The sequence below is a fragment of the Equus quagga genome, chromosome 10 (assembly GCF_021613505.1).
Source record: "Equus quagga isolate Etosha38 chromosome 10, UCLA_HA_Equagga_1.0, whole genome shotgun sequence".
Taxonomy (NCBI): Eukaryota; Metazoa; Chordata; class Mammalia; order Perissodactyla; family Equidae; genus Equus; species Equus quagga.
In genome coordinates, this window is record NC_060276.1 from 2,520,790 (window position 1) to 2,535,894 (window position 15,105).

Genomic DNA, 15,105 nt, shown 5'->3' on the forward strand with positions numbered 1-15,105 from the left:
TAATTAACTTTCACCTTTCTGACGTGAGCTGACACTGCTTCCTTGGGAAACCTTCTGTGGCTGTTGTGCCCCCTTTCCACCTGGGCCAGGTTCACTCACAGCCTGCTCTCCCTCCCATAGCATCCCACACTTTTCCTTTCTGGAACTTGTCCGTTTCCAATCACGTACTGATTTGCATGGCCCTACTAGAAATGTCAGCTCCAGGCCGTGCCCAACAAATGTGTAAAATGAACAGCTGAACAAAATGGGTGAGCAGAGAAGACATTCCCTGAGAAAGTAGAAGCTAGGAAGGAATTGGACAGGCTGGAGTTACACAAGAGACATCTTTTGTTGAGGCAGCTGCTAGCATTTTCCCAGGAAAGCTGGGAGGCCGAAGCCCAGGGCATTAGTCCTTGGTGCTCCTCAGCAACGTCTGCCAGCCTCCCTTTTCCAGGCCTGAGACCCTCCTCCCAGCAGCTCTGAAAACTTTCCCTCCACGCCGGCCTCCTCCCTCTCTCACCCCTCATAGGAAATGAGAACTGACTCCTGTCCAGGCGCTTCCACTTAAGACTTAATTTCTATTGCCGTGGCTGCATCATTGCTTGGACTCTGGTTACTTCGTATCTGCTCTCAGGTTCTATGTAGGGTGGCCAGAATGTTTCTTGATTTTTGCCCTCCATTGCTTAAACGGTCAATGGTTTCCCATGCCTACAGGATAAAGTTCAGCCCCCTTGGCTTGGCATCCAGGGGGCATCTTGACCTGCCTACCTCTTCAGGCCAACTGACCTCCCACTGCTGCATGCCCCCCACCCCAAGCCAGGCTGGTCACCTCTGTCCTTCACTGAGTCTGAGAAGACAATACACTGCTAATGAAACTATGACAAGCCACTGACTGTGAACCTGACCTTTAGCCTGAAATGCCACCTAGGGGTCTGCCCCTACTATCCATCCTTCGAGGTCCAACTCAGTGCTATCACCTGCTCCAGGGAGGCCTTTCTGACAGTCTTGGCTGGAAGCCATGTCTCCTTCCTCTGAACTTATACCACCTTGTCTCAAGTGGTGTATCATTTCCTGCCTGGTATTATAGGGGCTTTTGAACTATCTTAACTGCCCTATTCTAAGTGCCTCGGGGGCAAAGACCGTGTTTTATTTGTTTGTGCCCTCTGCCCCATCAGCTTAGCGCTGTCTCCTCTGGTGGGGGTGATGCTGCACGCACAATATCTTCACTTTATTCCAGTCTCCCCAGCAGCCTCCCCACCCTTGGACAAAGGCAGAGGAGAAAACAGAAGTCTTTACAATTACATTTCAATTCATGTGAGAAGAAATCAGGTTCTGTAGGCAGAACATCACCAGAAGAGGCAGATCGCTGAATCGTTATATGTGCTATGCCTTTCAGAAATTGGCCTGAAGGGTCTATGAGCAGGAGCTACAGGGAGGTAGCCCGTCTCGGGGAGTTTCTGTCCGAACTCCAAGCAGATAGAGGCTCTCTTCTCCCTGACATTTTCAATGGCTTACTGTGAACCAGCGCGACATCCCGTGTTAGGAGGAACTAAAGAGCTGAAATAGCATGCCACTGGGGCAGACCACCACCTCACCACAAAAAAGGACAACGGGACTCCGTTGATAAAGAGAAATGTGTCCATGAAACAATGTTTTATGAACAAACAATGCAGGGAAGTACGCAGCTGTACCTGACAGAGAACTTGCAAGCATGTAAGGAGGTGCAGTCCTTTCCCCCTGGGGACTCCGCAGGGAGGGCTACAGCTATTTAAGCTTTTTGAGTTTTTGCTCTAAACTCTATTTGAAATGTACATTTGAAGTCTCACCATGTGTTTATAACTTCTGCTTTTCTTCAAGGCTAGTTGTGATGGTTCCCATGGAAATAAATCTAGTTCCCCATCCTCAATTAGCAAATCGGTTGTGTCTTCCCTATAGCTTCCTTGATTATGTACAAGGACACGGGAATGATAAGGAACCGAGGAGAGAGGGGAGTGCATGGGGGGGGGGGGGGGGAGGGGGAGAGAGAATGCAAAACAGTAGCCTGTGAAACTTCGTGCTTTAAGAAATCCAAATCCAGTCCTCTGAAGGAAGAAATGTCTACTGCTTTTGCCACACTTGCGGTCACGGAAGGGCTGGGTGTGTTCTCATCTAACTGGCAGGAGACCTAAGCTCAAAAAAACTCATTTGAAGGTTAGTTTATTGGCCCACAGGGGAGAGAGTTAGCAGCGGGGGAATGCATTGAGAGGGCCCAGTCTCCAGGTGCCTCACTCGACCTTCCGCAGGTGGTGAAAACTCTGCACAGTCCTTTCCACAGCCTCATCCATGGTGACCAGGGGCCGGTAGCCCATGAGCTTTTTGGCTCTCTCGCAGCTGTAGTAGTGGAATGTGCCGGCCAGTGCGACCCGCATCGGTGTGAAAGTGGGCTGGAGCTGGATGAGAGGACTGATTACTGTCACCAAGAGGGACAGCAGGACGGCCAGGTAGTAGGCCACCCAGTAGGGGATGTGGTACTTGGGGGCCTCGTAATTGAGGCCTGTCAGGATGCGGGACAGGAACGTCCAGAAAGGGATGGGTTCATCATTGGTGATGTGAAATGCCTGGAGAGAGAACAAGAAGTTAGAAACTGCTCCCCAGCTGGAGGGGTAAGCAGGCTGTGCTTGGAATACAGAGCTCAGCCGCAAGCTGCTGGCTCAGCCCAGGACCAGTATTTTGGGACACCAGTGGCCACTCCATGCCTGCCCACCCCAGTTGCTGTGCAGGGCTGCTCGAAAGTGAGGTGGACAGTAAGTCTAGGTAGATTGCAGCATTTCACATGGTCCTCAAATCCATCAATGTCAACTGGCGGCAGAGCCACCTTTTTTTTTTGTGTGAGGAAGATGGTTGCTAAGCTAACATCTGTGCCCATCTTTGTCTATTTTGAATGTGGGACTCTGCCTCAGCATGGCTTGATGAGCAGTGTATAGGTCTGCACCTGGGATCCGAAACTGCAAACCCGGGGCCACTGAAGCAGAGCATGTGGACTTAACCACTACATCACCGGGCCGGCCCCTAGAGCCACTTTTTCGATGTGCAGCTATGGGCAGCTTTAAGGTCTAGAGAGGGAAGGTGAGGACAGTTTCATCTATGGGCCAGGATTCTAAGTGAAGGTTAGACTGCACTTGGGAAGGCATGTTTGTTAATTTAACTTAATAATTGTGTTAATCATGGTAAAACTTATCTTCTTATCCTCAGATGCAAAAAATAGGTCATATTACGTTTCTCAAATGTGCTGTGACATACCCACCCTCCCCCCACCACCCTAAGAGTTACAGGAGTGGGAAAATGGCAGAGGTCCAAGAGAAAAAAATGAGGCCCAAATTGGGGGATTCCAAAGGTAGGAGTGAGAAGCAGGGAAAACGGGGGCCCTAGGAGCAGAAGGAAAGGGCAAGGGAGCCCGAGGGTGCTCTCTTTTCTCTGCATCAAAGCTGACCACCTCCCACATGCCCACTTGGCCCACCAGGTGCCAAACACAAGGAGATTCAGATACATCCATCCCTCCGGGGGGTGAGAGGTGTGAGCATGGGTAGGTGATGAGGGAGAAAATGGAGACTTCTGGAATGACTGGGAGAACAGGTGAGTAGCAGGCACCCCGGCCAACATACATGGGACCCTGCCAGGAGTAGCCACGTCCACAGTGGGCAGCCAGGTCACATGACATGGAGAACCGGGTCCTGAATCTCTATTCAACCCCAGCTCATTGGCTCCGGAGTCAGGATGCCCCAAGCGATGTGGTGCTGTGATGACACCACACTCCCTACCAGAGAGGCTCAACATTGGCCCACTGGGACACTAAAGCAGGTCTGCCAGGATGCAGGACCATGGAGACAATTTGCCAGTGAATCCAATCACAGGGAGAAGAAATCCAGACGGGCAAAAGTGCAGGGGTAGGATGTGGCAAGCCAGCCACTGGTGAGCCGGGGGAGGCAGGCACCTTACCTTCCCACCCAAGGTCGTGTCTTGGGAGAGGTGCTCTGCAGCCAGGATGTGTCCATGGACCACGTTCTCCACGAAGGTGAAGTCCACCAAGTTCTTGCCGTTTCTGCGGGCGTACAGGGAATGGTTCCACCATGCTGGGAGCACTCAGCTGCATGCCCAGTGGGACCCCAATACATGGAACCAGGGCTGCTCTCTAGTCTCAGCATTCAATAGACTGCTACCTGGAGAATGGCTGCTATCTGCCTTGGCAACGCCAGTCCCTGGCACACCTGGACATCTGTGACAGTTAAAGATGTGCAGGGGGCCAGGGATCCTGGGGCCCTCAGGGGCAGTGGGATAGGTAAGAGCCAACCAATGAATCTGAAAGCCTGGTGCCCTGCCTGCCCTACCCCAGCATGGCCAACACTGGTGCTGTCTGCTCTGGGCTCTAATCTGGGTAGCAGCTCTTCAGCTCCTTCCAGGATACCCTTGAGTTCATGCCTTGCTCTGGCCTCACACTTTCCTATCATCTCTTTCTAATCCCTCAGAGCAATAAGGCAGAGCAGCAAGGAGGCCAAGCAAGAGGCAAGGAGGCCAGGCGGCAAGGTACAAAGATAAGCGGGGGAAAGACAGGGAGAAAAGGAAGGAAGGAAGAGAAGGCGTACTGGGGAGATGGCTACACTCTGTCACCACCTGCAGAGGTACCTCCACCTGCACTTTCCTCGAGGATTGTTATTAGTACCTCCACCTGCCTTCCTAGATGCAAGGAAAGTCGAGGGCCTGGCCCTTGCCCTGGGCCAGTCTTTCGCCTCTGAGCCTGTTTCCTCAATTTCCAAGCAGGGACACAAATATTTTCCCAGTCTACCTAAGAGGGTGTACTGGGTTGATTAAGGTCCTCCCAAAATTCATGGCCCCTGGAACCTGTGAATATGACCTTATTTGGAAATAGGGTCTTTACGGATGTAATCAAGTTAAGATGAGGTTGTACTGGAGTAGGGTTAGTCCTAAATCCAATGGGTGGTGTCCTTATAAGAAGAGGGAAATTTGGACACAGACAAATAGGGAGAAGGCCATGTGAAGACAGAGACAGAGATGGAGCGATGCGTCTACAAGCCAAGGAACGCCAAGGACTGCAGCCATCACCTGAGCCAGGAGAAAGGCCTGGGACAGCTGCTCCCTCAGAGTCTCCAGAAGGAGCCAACCCTGGCCTGGGACAGCTGTTCCCTCAGAGTCTCCAGAAGGAACCAACCCTGCCCATACCTTGATCTTGGACTTCTGGCCTCCAGCACTAGAAGAGAATCCATTTCCGTTGTTTTCAGCCCCCCAGTTTGTGGACTATAGAGGGCAGTGGAGAAGCCCACATAAGAAAAGCGCGGACAAAGTGCTCTCTGAACGTGACTGATGCCTGCTGCAGCGGGTTCAGGGAGGCACAGAGAAGAGCAACGGACCTACCCAATCACAAACTTCATCTTGCCCTTCTGGGCTGCTTCGATGAGGATGGGGACCAGCTGGGGGTCCCTTGGGCCGAAAATGCCATGAGGGCGGATGGCTGTGGTTAAGAAATTCCTTTCTGGATCATTGGCGCCCAGGACGGCCTGTAGGAGAGAAGGAGTGTGTCCACTGCAGATGGCGCGGCACCCGGGGAGCAGCACCTCTCACAGGGGACATGGACGTCGCCTGCTGCCCTGGGCTGAAGACCATCGGTGACCAGTATGATTCTGGGCTACTTCTCTATGCCATTCCCCACCACTAACCTCAACATGTGCAAACGCAGGAGAGACAGCTGGGTCAAACCAGCACAATCAAACAGAAAAGCCTGGGTCTGGGTTCAAAGACTAAAATGCACAAGAGCAGCCAGGGGAACGCGAGCCTTGGCAGCAGTCTGTGGAAAAGATCTGCGGGTTCCGGCTAATGAGTTAGCTGTGAGCTTCCAGTGAGGCTGCCGCCAGCAAAGGGGCTCCTCATTAAAGCTCCATGTGTTGAGTGTGCTTTTCCACCAGTCCTGGGGTGTTCAGGTCAGTTCTGAGTACCACCTCCTACGAAGGGATTCTGATGGATCCAAGTGGGCTAGGAAGAAGGGACTGAGAAGGTGAAGGGTCTGGGAGAAGCAGGGCAGAGACTGGGGAGCTAAAGAGATGAGCCAATACAGGGGAAGTCCTCAGAGCAGCGCCTAGTAGCTAGTAAGTGCTCAAGAAGGGGCAGCCACTATTCCCGTTATCCACTGTCAGGAAGAGAGGAAAGATGGGTTCTGTGTGGCTTAATGGACGAACCAGAACTTATGGGCTTAAAGTACAGAGAAACAGGTTTTGCCTCAAAAGCAACAAAACTTTCTGAAGAATTTGTTATGTCATTGGCAAAAATAGGGAACATGACAGTACCTCCCCTGATGGGGCTGTGTGCCCATTAAACGAGATGGCCCATGTCAACTGTTTCAGTAAGTGTACGCTTGATAAGCATAGTTATTCTGTCACCTCACCTAGGATTTCTACTCTATGGTGGCACAATTCTTTAAATGTTTTGGTCCCACTGAATTTAAGCTACTTGTTGATTGAGTTTATAATGATGGGAGCAACCCAACAATGGAGAAGCAGTCTCGCAAGAGATTCCCAGAGCTGCCCCGCCTCTTCCTGCCAGGTCTCTGGTCCCCATGGCAATGGAGGAAATGACTAGATAAGCCTTCAAATGCCCTCTGACAAGGCTCATCTCTGTTACTAAAGAGAAGAGAGTTGAAAGAGTCCTAGATCAACACCACATTCCATTCATTATCAGTTAGGAGGTCTGAAAGGCAACAGTGAGCTAATGTGCACCAACCGCGGCTGACAGGAGGTCCCAGGAGGGTCACGGCTGGAGGCGTTCACAGGCTTTGCTTACTTCCAGTTGAGCACTCAAAAGTCAATGCAGGCAAGACACCGACGGCCTGAGCCAAGGCTGCCACTTGGAGCTCCTGAGGCCAGAGGGTGCGAGTCCCAGGAGCCTTGGATGAGAGTGCACAGGGCCCAGCGGAAGCTTCAGTGCTCCCTGGGTCAAGTCTAAGATGGTGGCAGCTCTGTGAGGCTCTCTGCACTCCAAGGAGCAGAATGGCAGAGAGAGGATTGGCGCTTGCAAAGGCCAGGCCTCCACCCCCTGGACTGGGAGGCCCTCATGTCTCCCTGCAGACGAGCTCTTCTGGGACCTTCTGAGCTGGAGTAATAGCAAACACCTGGGAGGTAGCTGGCTCTCAGGCAGTGCAGGGGATTCAGGTCAATTTGGTGCTAAGCTCTGGTTTAATGTATGCTGGCTGCAAAAGGAAACCTCAGTGGGTGTGACATGCTGCAAACACCTACAGCAGGAAACTCACAGCTACCCAGCTAAAGCAAGCTGGCTGTGGCGGATGAGCATCCATGGCCTCCAGGTGAGGATGTCCCCTGGATAATATTCTCTCTGTATGGTAGACCTGGAGCTAGCTGCTGGCAGGAGCCCTGCAGTCTGAAGGCTTGGTGCCCGTTAACCCAGACTGCTGCTAAAACCAGGTGCTCCCTGGCAAAGCCAGTTTGCCAAGTGGAAAAGTACTCTTCCTTAAAACAAAGCAATATCCTTCTATTGTTTAATTTAAAAAAAAGGGAGGGGGACAAGAGTGCCACTAGGAAGGAGTTTTCAAATGAAAACACACTCGTGTGTTAAGCCCAAGTTCTGCGTGCATGCTTTGGACCATCATAAATTGCCTGGATTTCTGATTTCTATAGCACCTGAGTAAGCTTGTATGGTGCAGAGGTTGAGCGCAGGCCCTGGAGCTAAACTGCCCGGGTTTAGCCACCTACTAGCTGCACAACCTCAGGAAGGTACATTAAGCTATTTTGTTATTATTTTTAAAATTGAATTTCATCCACAAATTTTACTTCCCAAGTTAGCTACCTAGGCCTCAGAATACTAACTTCATATGTTCTTAAGACTCTAAACCCTTCAGATGTTCACAGAACTCGCTTGTCACTCACTCCACCAATTATCAGGTACGCACTCTCTCCTGTAAGATCTTCGTCTCCGTGTAGTAGTCAATGGGGTTCACGGCATAAGGGAGGTCTTCGGTTCCATTCTTGATGTCGACGCCCTCAAAGATGACACTGGCACTGCTGGTTAAAATGAGTTTCTGGCAGAGGAGAAAGGAAGATTAAAAAAAAAAAACGAGTCAGCAATCATCACTATTTAAACACTCTGATGGTCACCTAAGAAAGAAAATCAAATAGCACCTGTTCATGACCCTCATATGCAAGGCATCACACAAGTTATTTATTGCAATGCCTTCACTTTTCAGGCCTTTCTAGAATAATCGAAAGACCACCATGTTTTGCAGCTACATGGATTTGAGACACACTATGGTATTGCATTCGAAAACAGTGGATTTCACATTTTTTTTCTCTTCCACACAGCTGAGGGATAGGACAGACTTCCATCCTCCATGATTACCTCACTATGGGAGTGACTCTCCATGTGGGAAGGAGAGCCCACAAACTTCGAGCGAGGGAGTCTGTCTGAAAAAGACCCCTGGTGATTCTGATACAAACCCTGGCATGTCAGCACATGTATGCATGCACACACCCACTGGAGAAATGCTACTTGAAAGGAAGATGCTCCCCAGCTTGCAGCCCTCTGGTTAAGGGCAGCTCATCCAACACTGAACATCAGTAGCTCCAATCATATCTTTATGATTAGACCGGAAGTCCAATCATAAACTTTCACGCAACATTGTACTGGAAGTCCTAGCCACGGTGGTAGGATAAGACAAACAACAAGGCATAATGATTTGGAAAGAAGAAACCAAACTACCACCATTCATAGATGTTGGAAACGTCTACATAGAAAACACCATGAACATACAGAAAATATTAGAGTTTAGCAAAGTTGCGAAGTACAGAATCAATATACAAAAATTAATAATTAACATACAAAAATTAACTGTTCATCTGCATTAGCAATTGAAAATGTAATAGGAAAGATAGTATTTCAATAACCAAAAATGAGGTATATAGGAAAAAATTTAACAAAAGATGTGTAAAACCTTTATGAGATAAAGTATAAAACTCTATTGAAAAGCATTAAAGAGAGATAGAAATATTACATATTTATGGGTGGGAAGACTCAATATCAGAAAGATGTCAATTTTCTCCCAAATTACCTTTAAGTTTGATGCAATTACAATAACAATGCCAATAGGCTTTATCAAGGAACTTGATAGCTGATTCTAAAATGTTGATGGATGAGCAAAGGGCTAAGATTAGCCAGGCATTCGAATTCTGAAGAACATGGCTGGGGAGTGACTTGTCCTACCACATACTGAGAGTCATCCTGAGGCTTACTTAGTGGCACAGCACAGTGGCACGGGCATAGACAGAGACCAGCAGAGAGGGAAAGAGAGCCAGGAATAGACGCACGCAAGGCACCAGCACCTGAGACCTGCTGGCTGGGGTGCTGAACAGTGGGGAAAGAACGAATCACACAGTAAATGGTGCTGAACAACAAAAGATTCAATCTCTACCCCAGACTATATGCAAACATAAATTCCTGGTGGATTAAAGATTTAAATGTGGGAAGTAACATTTTAAACCTTTGAGGAAAAAAAAAACCCACATTAAACAATCTTGATCTCAGTGTTGGGAAATGTTCCCTAAATACAACACACAAAATGATTTCCAGCACTGTCACCCACTAAGCTATCCTGCCACTTCCATGAATGTAGTGGAGCTACATATATCAAGATGGATAAATCTCAAAAACATAATGCTGGGGACAAAAGCAAGTTGCAGGAAGATACATTCAATATGATATCATTTTTATACAATTTTATAATATGCATCCCAAGACCTTATACTGGCTGCACATGGGGCAAATAGAAATAAACCCACATTCAGAAGAGTGGTCCTTGTGGGTGGGGACGGGCAGCAACGGCAGCAAGGATGGGTGCACATGGGGCTTCAACTCTACCAGTGATACTGTTCTGTAAATGCTGTGATGAGAGTACTGAGACTAGATTATTCTTGAATCTTTTCTGGATGCTTGAGATATTCCATTTAAAAAACAGCAGCAGTGTAATTCACCAGCTCCATTTATACAAGCACAGTAGAGAGTAGGGAGTCTGGCATTTGGCACCAGAGGGTCTGATTCCAATCCCACCTCTTTCACTTACTAGCAAAGAGACATCACTTAGCCTTCAAAACCTGGTTTCTCACCTGTTAAATGATATTAGTAGCTCCTGGTTACCTAACGAGAGGCAAATCAGGTGACAAATGCAGGGCAAAGTGTCTTGTCATTTGCAAAGTATAAGGGGTCCTTACCAGGATAACTGATCCTTTCCAGGGCACGGAGCCCAGAAAAGCTCTTTCCTGGCCTGTTCTTGCTGGGCTGGCTGATGATGCTGGGGTGGGCTGACGGCACCAGGGACTGCTGGGACCTAAAGCCCCTGGCTCACTTTGCATGCATCACTGTGAGGGCGGGGTGCCTGGCTGACAGGGAGCTGTTTTGTCCAGTGGCTGGTGCCCCATAAAGGTGATCCTGAGAACCAGGATTTATAACAACACAGCAATTTACGACATTGTGGAAATTCGGATCCCCTCGGGTCTGAGTTATAACAGGTTTCTATTGGCTAAAAGTAAATACAGTTTGTTTTTCTTTGAAAATATAAGCAAGGTCAGGAAAATAGCATGGCGGTTCCTTAAAAGGCTAAACAGAATTACCATGTGATCCAGGAATTCCACTTCTGGGTATTTACCCAAAAGAATTAAAAGCAGAGACTGGAACAGATATTTGCACCCTCATGTTCACAGGGGCATGATTCACAGTCGCCAAAAGGCGGAAGCAACCCAAGTGCCCATCGACAGGTGAACGGATGAACAAAACGTGGTCCATCCACACAATGGAATGTTGTTCCGCCTTAAAAGGAAGGACATTCTGACCTGTGCTACAACCTGGATGGACCTTGGGGACATCATGCTATGTGAAATAAGCCAGACACAAAAGGACAGCTGCTGTATGATTCCATCTGTATGAGGTCCCTAGAGAAGTCAGATTCATAGAGACAGAAAGGAGGACGCGGGTGACAGGAGGTAGTGGTTCATGGGGACAGAGTTTCAGCTTGGGAAGATGGAAGGTTCTGGGGATGGATGGTGGGGATGGCTGCGCAGCAATGTGAGTGCACTTGATGCCCCTGAACTGTAATCTTAAAAATGGTTAAAAAGGTAAATTTGATGTTGTCTATATATTTTACCACAATTAAAAATTTAAGCAATATTTTACATTTTGTAGCTCTTTGAGTAAAGATTAATACTAAGCCTTAGGGTCCTCAGATGGTCTATTCAGATGCAGTTGGAATATTACATCTCAAACTGGCCCAGCAGCTCCTAGGGCTTAATTTATAGGATTGTTGTAATACTTTAGGAAGCAAGCCTGGCTAGGCCCAGGAAGAGAGCAAGAACCCTGGCCCCCATACACTTAGAAAGGGCCATCACATGTTCCTGACAGCACTCACTCCAGCTTTCCCCTTACCTGAACCCCAGCCTCTTTACAAGTTTCAATGACATTCTTGGTGCCAATGTGATTCACTCTATAAAAGAGCTCCTTGTTGTTACTGGATGGTGAGGGTGACGCACAGTGGAAAACTGTGCTTACTCCTTTCAGAGCTGGGTACAGATCCTGGAAACGCAAACGAAGACAAAAAGATCATTCCTGCTCTAGGCAAGGAAACAGCCTCCTCCCATTCCTCCTCTCCAATCCATAGGTGGAGCTGTCTTGCCCTTTTATAAGTCTACAATTAACACGGAAATACATTCTCATTGTAAAAGATTCAAACAATACAGAAGTACATGGGATAGAAACCATGTTGTCCCTTTAATCGCCTCCTTCCCGTTAACTGGTCCCTAATAAAAAAACTGGTTTGGGACATGAGAAGCCTGTGGGATCCAGAAAGAGGCAACACCTGTGCCTCTGTGCCCCACTTGGGGGGGCAGTGGTGGGGGAACAATTCAAGGCACCTGGGGATAAAACTCCTGGGGAAGAGGAGCTCACAGGTACAAATTATGAATCATATGAACAAGTCCCACACCATGAAAGACAGTGTAAATGGCCAATATACAGGAGTACTTCTGTCTGTGAAATGAGACGGAAAACAGCAACCTGAAAGGGACTGAAAATAGGGACGTTTAATTTACTGCTAAAGGAGCCAGGGCTCCTGAGAGCAATGACTTATTGCTGATCCGGGGTAGGAAAACGACAAGATGAACCAGAATACCCCATCGGAGCAGAAAGGAAGGAAGCTAGTCAAGACTCCTGGGGTCCTGTTAAAAGGACTCAAGAGCCAACCTGAAGAGACTCTCACTGGCCAGAGAAGTTGGAAAATTTGATAACCAGTAAGAATAAGAATTCCTTCTGCAAACTGGTAAATAAACAGTAAGAGTCAAGCATTGAACCTGCATAAGGTACAAACATTTGAGCTAAGAAACAAAGAATGATAGCATGTCCTATTTTGCAAAACCTTAATTAAGCAATAAGATCTAGGAATGGTCATCAATAGATGCTAATATTACCAAAAGAAAGAAAACCATGAATTATGCGCCTAGATTCACTTATTATTAGTATTTTGCCACAATTTTCTCCATGTAGATACACACAGACATACTATTTCTTTTTCTGAAACCATTCGAGAGGAATTGACAGACATCGTGCCGTTTGGCCTCTAAACTCTTCACCAGGCATCTCCTAAGAACAAAGACACCCTCCTAAGTGACCACAAAATAATCAAATGCAAGAAACGTAACAGATGGGGACACTCTTATCCAATAATTAGTCTATATCCAAATTTCCCCAGTAATGTCCCCTATAGCTGTTTTTACATTTGGATCCAGGATCTAATCATGGATCACACACTACGTATTTAGTCCTCACATCTCTTCTGTCCCTTTGAATCTGGAACAGTCTCCCTATCTTTCCTTTTTTTGTCTTTCCAGGTCAGTTATTTTAGTGTGTCCTCAGTTTGGATTAGTCTGTTTCCTCATTAGATTCAGGCTTCATACTCTGGCAAGAACATGCCTTCTTGGGCATCACCTCAGGAGGCACAAGATGGCACTTTGTCCCATTGGTGGTGAGGTTGACATTCATCACTTGATTAAGGTGATGCCTGTCAGACTCTGGCCATCAAGAAGGTGTCTTTCCCCCCGTAATTAAAAAATAATCCGTGGGGTGATCATTTGAGACCGTGTAAAAATCTTACTCCCCAGCAACCTTCCACCGATTGATTCCAGCATTCAGCGACGATCCTTGCCTGGAACCTTTATTAATGTACTGGGTGCAAAATGGTGAAATTCTAATTCTAGTGTTCTTTTTACTTTTATTAGTTGGCATTCCTTTGTAATGTAGAATTTCCCCTTCATCCACCCTAATTTTTCTTTTTAGAATTTCTATAGATGCATAGATTCTTTTTTTATTCAATGCATTCTAATCTACTACTATTATCTTTTTCAAGGCTCAAAATGCTCAAAATGTCTCAAATTTGGCCAGCGGAGGCTCCTCAAGTTGGTTCCTGTGTCCTTTTGACATGTTCTCATTAGTTTTGGGGCACTTTGTTAATTTTGTCCTAAGAAAATGTCCCAGGCTCACCTTGTACTACCCCCACCCCAGAGTCCTGAATAGGCTATCTTCCCAAGGATCCCTGGTTCCTTTTATGGGCAATTGGGTACAGAAATCAAAATCTGATCAATAAGTGTACTTATTGCTATTGGGGTATCAATCCATGATGCCCCAGAGGGAAAAACTGAACTAGAGTCAGATCCAGCCTTTAATCCTCCAGAAATATAATACGAGGCACAGATGTGACTTTACATTTTGTAGTAGCCACATTAAAAAGGTAAAAAGAAACAGGTGAAGATAATTCTAATGTATTTTAATATAATATACCCAAATGTTATCATTTCAACATGTAATCAATATAAAAATTATTAATAAGTTATGTACATTCCCCATTTCTGTACTAAGTCTGCCTTATGGACAGCTCAGTCCCCTGATCTACCAGTCTGCAGGAAATACTGGAGGACAGAGGGGCATGTCAAACAACACCGTGGGGATCCAATCTGCAAAATGCAAACCATGGGAAATGGTACAGGACAATAAACATGATTTCTAATAAGCATCAGTAGTCAACAAATAAACTAAAGTTTAAAAATGTGAAGGGGAACTTATAAATTAAAAGAGACAAACATTTTAATCAACTGCAATGTTTTGACCTTTTTGGTTCCTTATTTGGAAAGACAACTATACAAAAACATTTATGAGACATTCAGGGATATCTGAACACCGGCTGGAAATTAAGGAATTGTCAATATGTTTTATGTGTGGTCATGGAATTGCATTTTTTTTTTTTTGTGAGGAAGACTGGCCCTGAGCTAACATCTATTGCCAATCTTCCTCTTTTTGCTTGAGGAAGATTGTCACTGAGCTAACATCTGTGCCAATCTTCCTCTACTTTGTATGTGGGACACTGCCACAGCATAGCTTGATGAGCAGTGTGTAGGTCTGCACCCGGGATCCGAACCCATGAACCCCAGGCCGCCAATGCAGAGCATGCGAACTTAACTGCTGTGCCACTGGGCTGGCCCCTGGAACTGCATTTTTTAAAAGGATCTTCATCTTTTAGAGACAAATACTGAAATATTTACAGAAAAAGATGATATGATATCTAGAATTGGCTTCAAAATAGTCTGAGGGTGGGTGGGGATATAGATGAAACAAAACTGGCTGTGAGTGGATACAGAACAGAGGAAATCTATAAAATATTACAAAGACAGAAAGAGAAAGAGCACATGAAAGAGAGACCAAAAGACATGTAGAATATAATGAAAGACTCTACCATATGTCCAGTAAGGCTTCCAGAAAAACAGAAAAGAGAGAATGGGGTAGAGTCAATATTTGAAGAATTCTCCAGAAATGAGGAAGGATGTGAGTCCTCAGATTTCAAATGCTCATTAAATACTGAGCAGGATTTAAAAAAACCCCTTAAACTCAGACGTACAACATATTCTCTACAGACCATAAAAAATAAAAAAGAAAATCCTGGGGCCGGCCTGGGGGCACAGTGGTTAAGTTCGCACGTTCCACTTTGGTGACCCAGGATTCGCTGGTTTGGATCCCAGGCGTCTAGCTACCCAACACTTGCCA

General features: G+C 46.8%; 1 protein-coding gene across 4 annotated transcripts in view; it reads right to left on the reverse strand.

Annotated features, from left to right (window-relative positions):
- Window positions 1-2,159: 2,159 nt before the first annotated feature.
- NSDHL (NAD(P) dependent steroid dehydrogenase-like) overlaps window positions 2,160-15,105 on the reverse strand; it is a 29,918-nt gene continuing 16,972 nt past the window's right edge. For all 4 annotated transcript variants that reach the window (XM_046673189.1, XM_046673191.1, XM_046673188.1 and 1 more), the window contains 5 exons: window positions 11,446-11,592; window positions 7,928-8,056; window positions 5,386-5,528; window positions 3,955-4,057; window positions 2,160-2,576 (listed from right to left, as the gene is read on the reverse strand). In XM_046673189.1, the coding sequence (XP_046529145.1) occupies window positions 2,244-2,576; window positions 3,955-4,057; window positions 5,386-5,528; window positions 7,928-8,056; window positions 11,446-11,592 (855 nt within the window). In that variant the 3' untranslated portion in view covers window positions 2,160-2,243. The remainder of the gene's footprint in view (window positions 2,577-3,954; window positions 4,058-5,385; window positions 5,529-7,927; window positions 8,057-11,445; window positions 11,593-15,105) is intronic.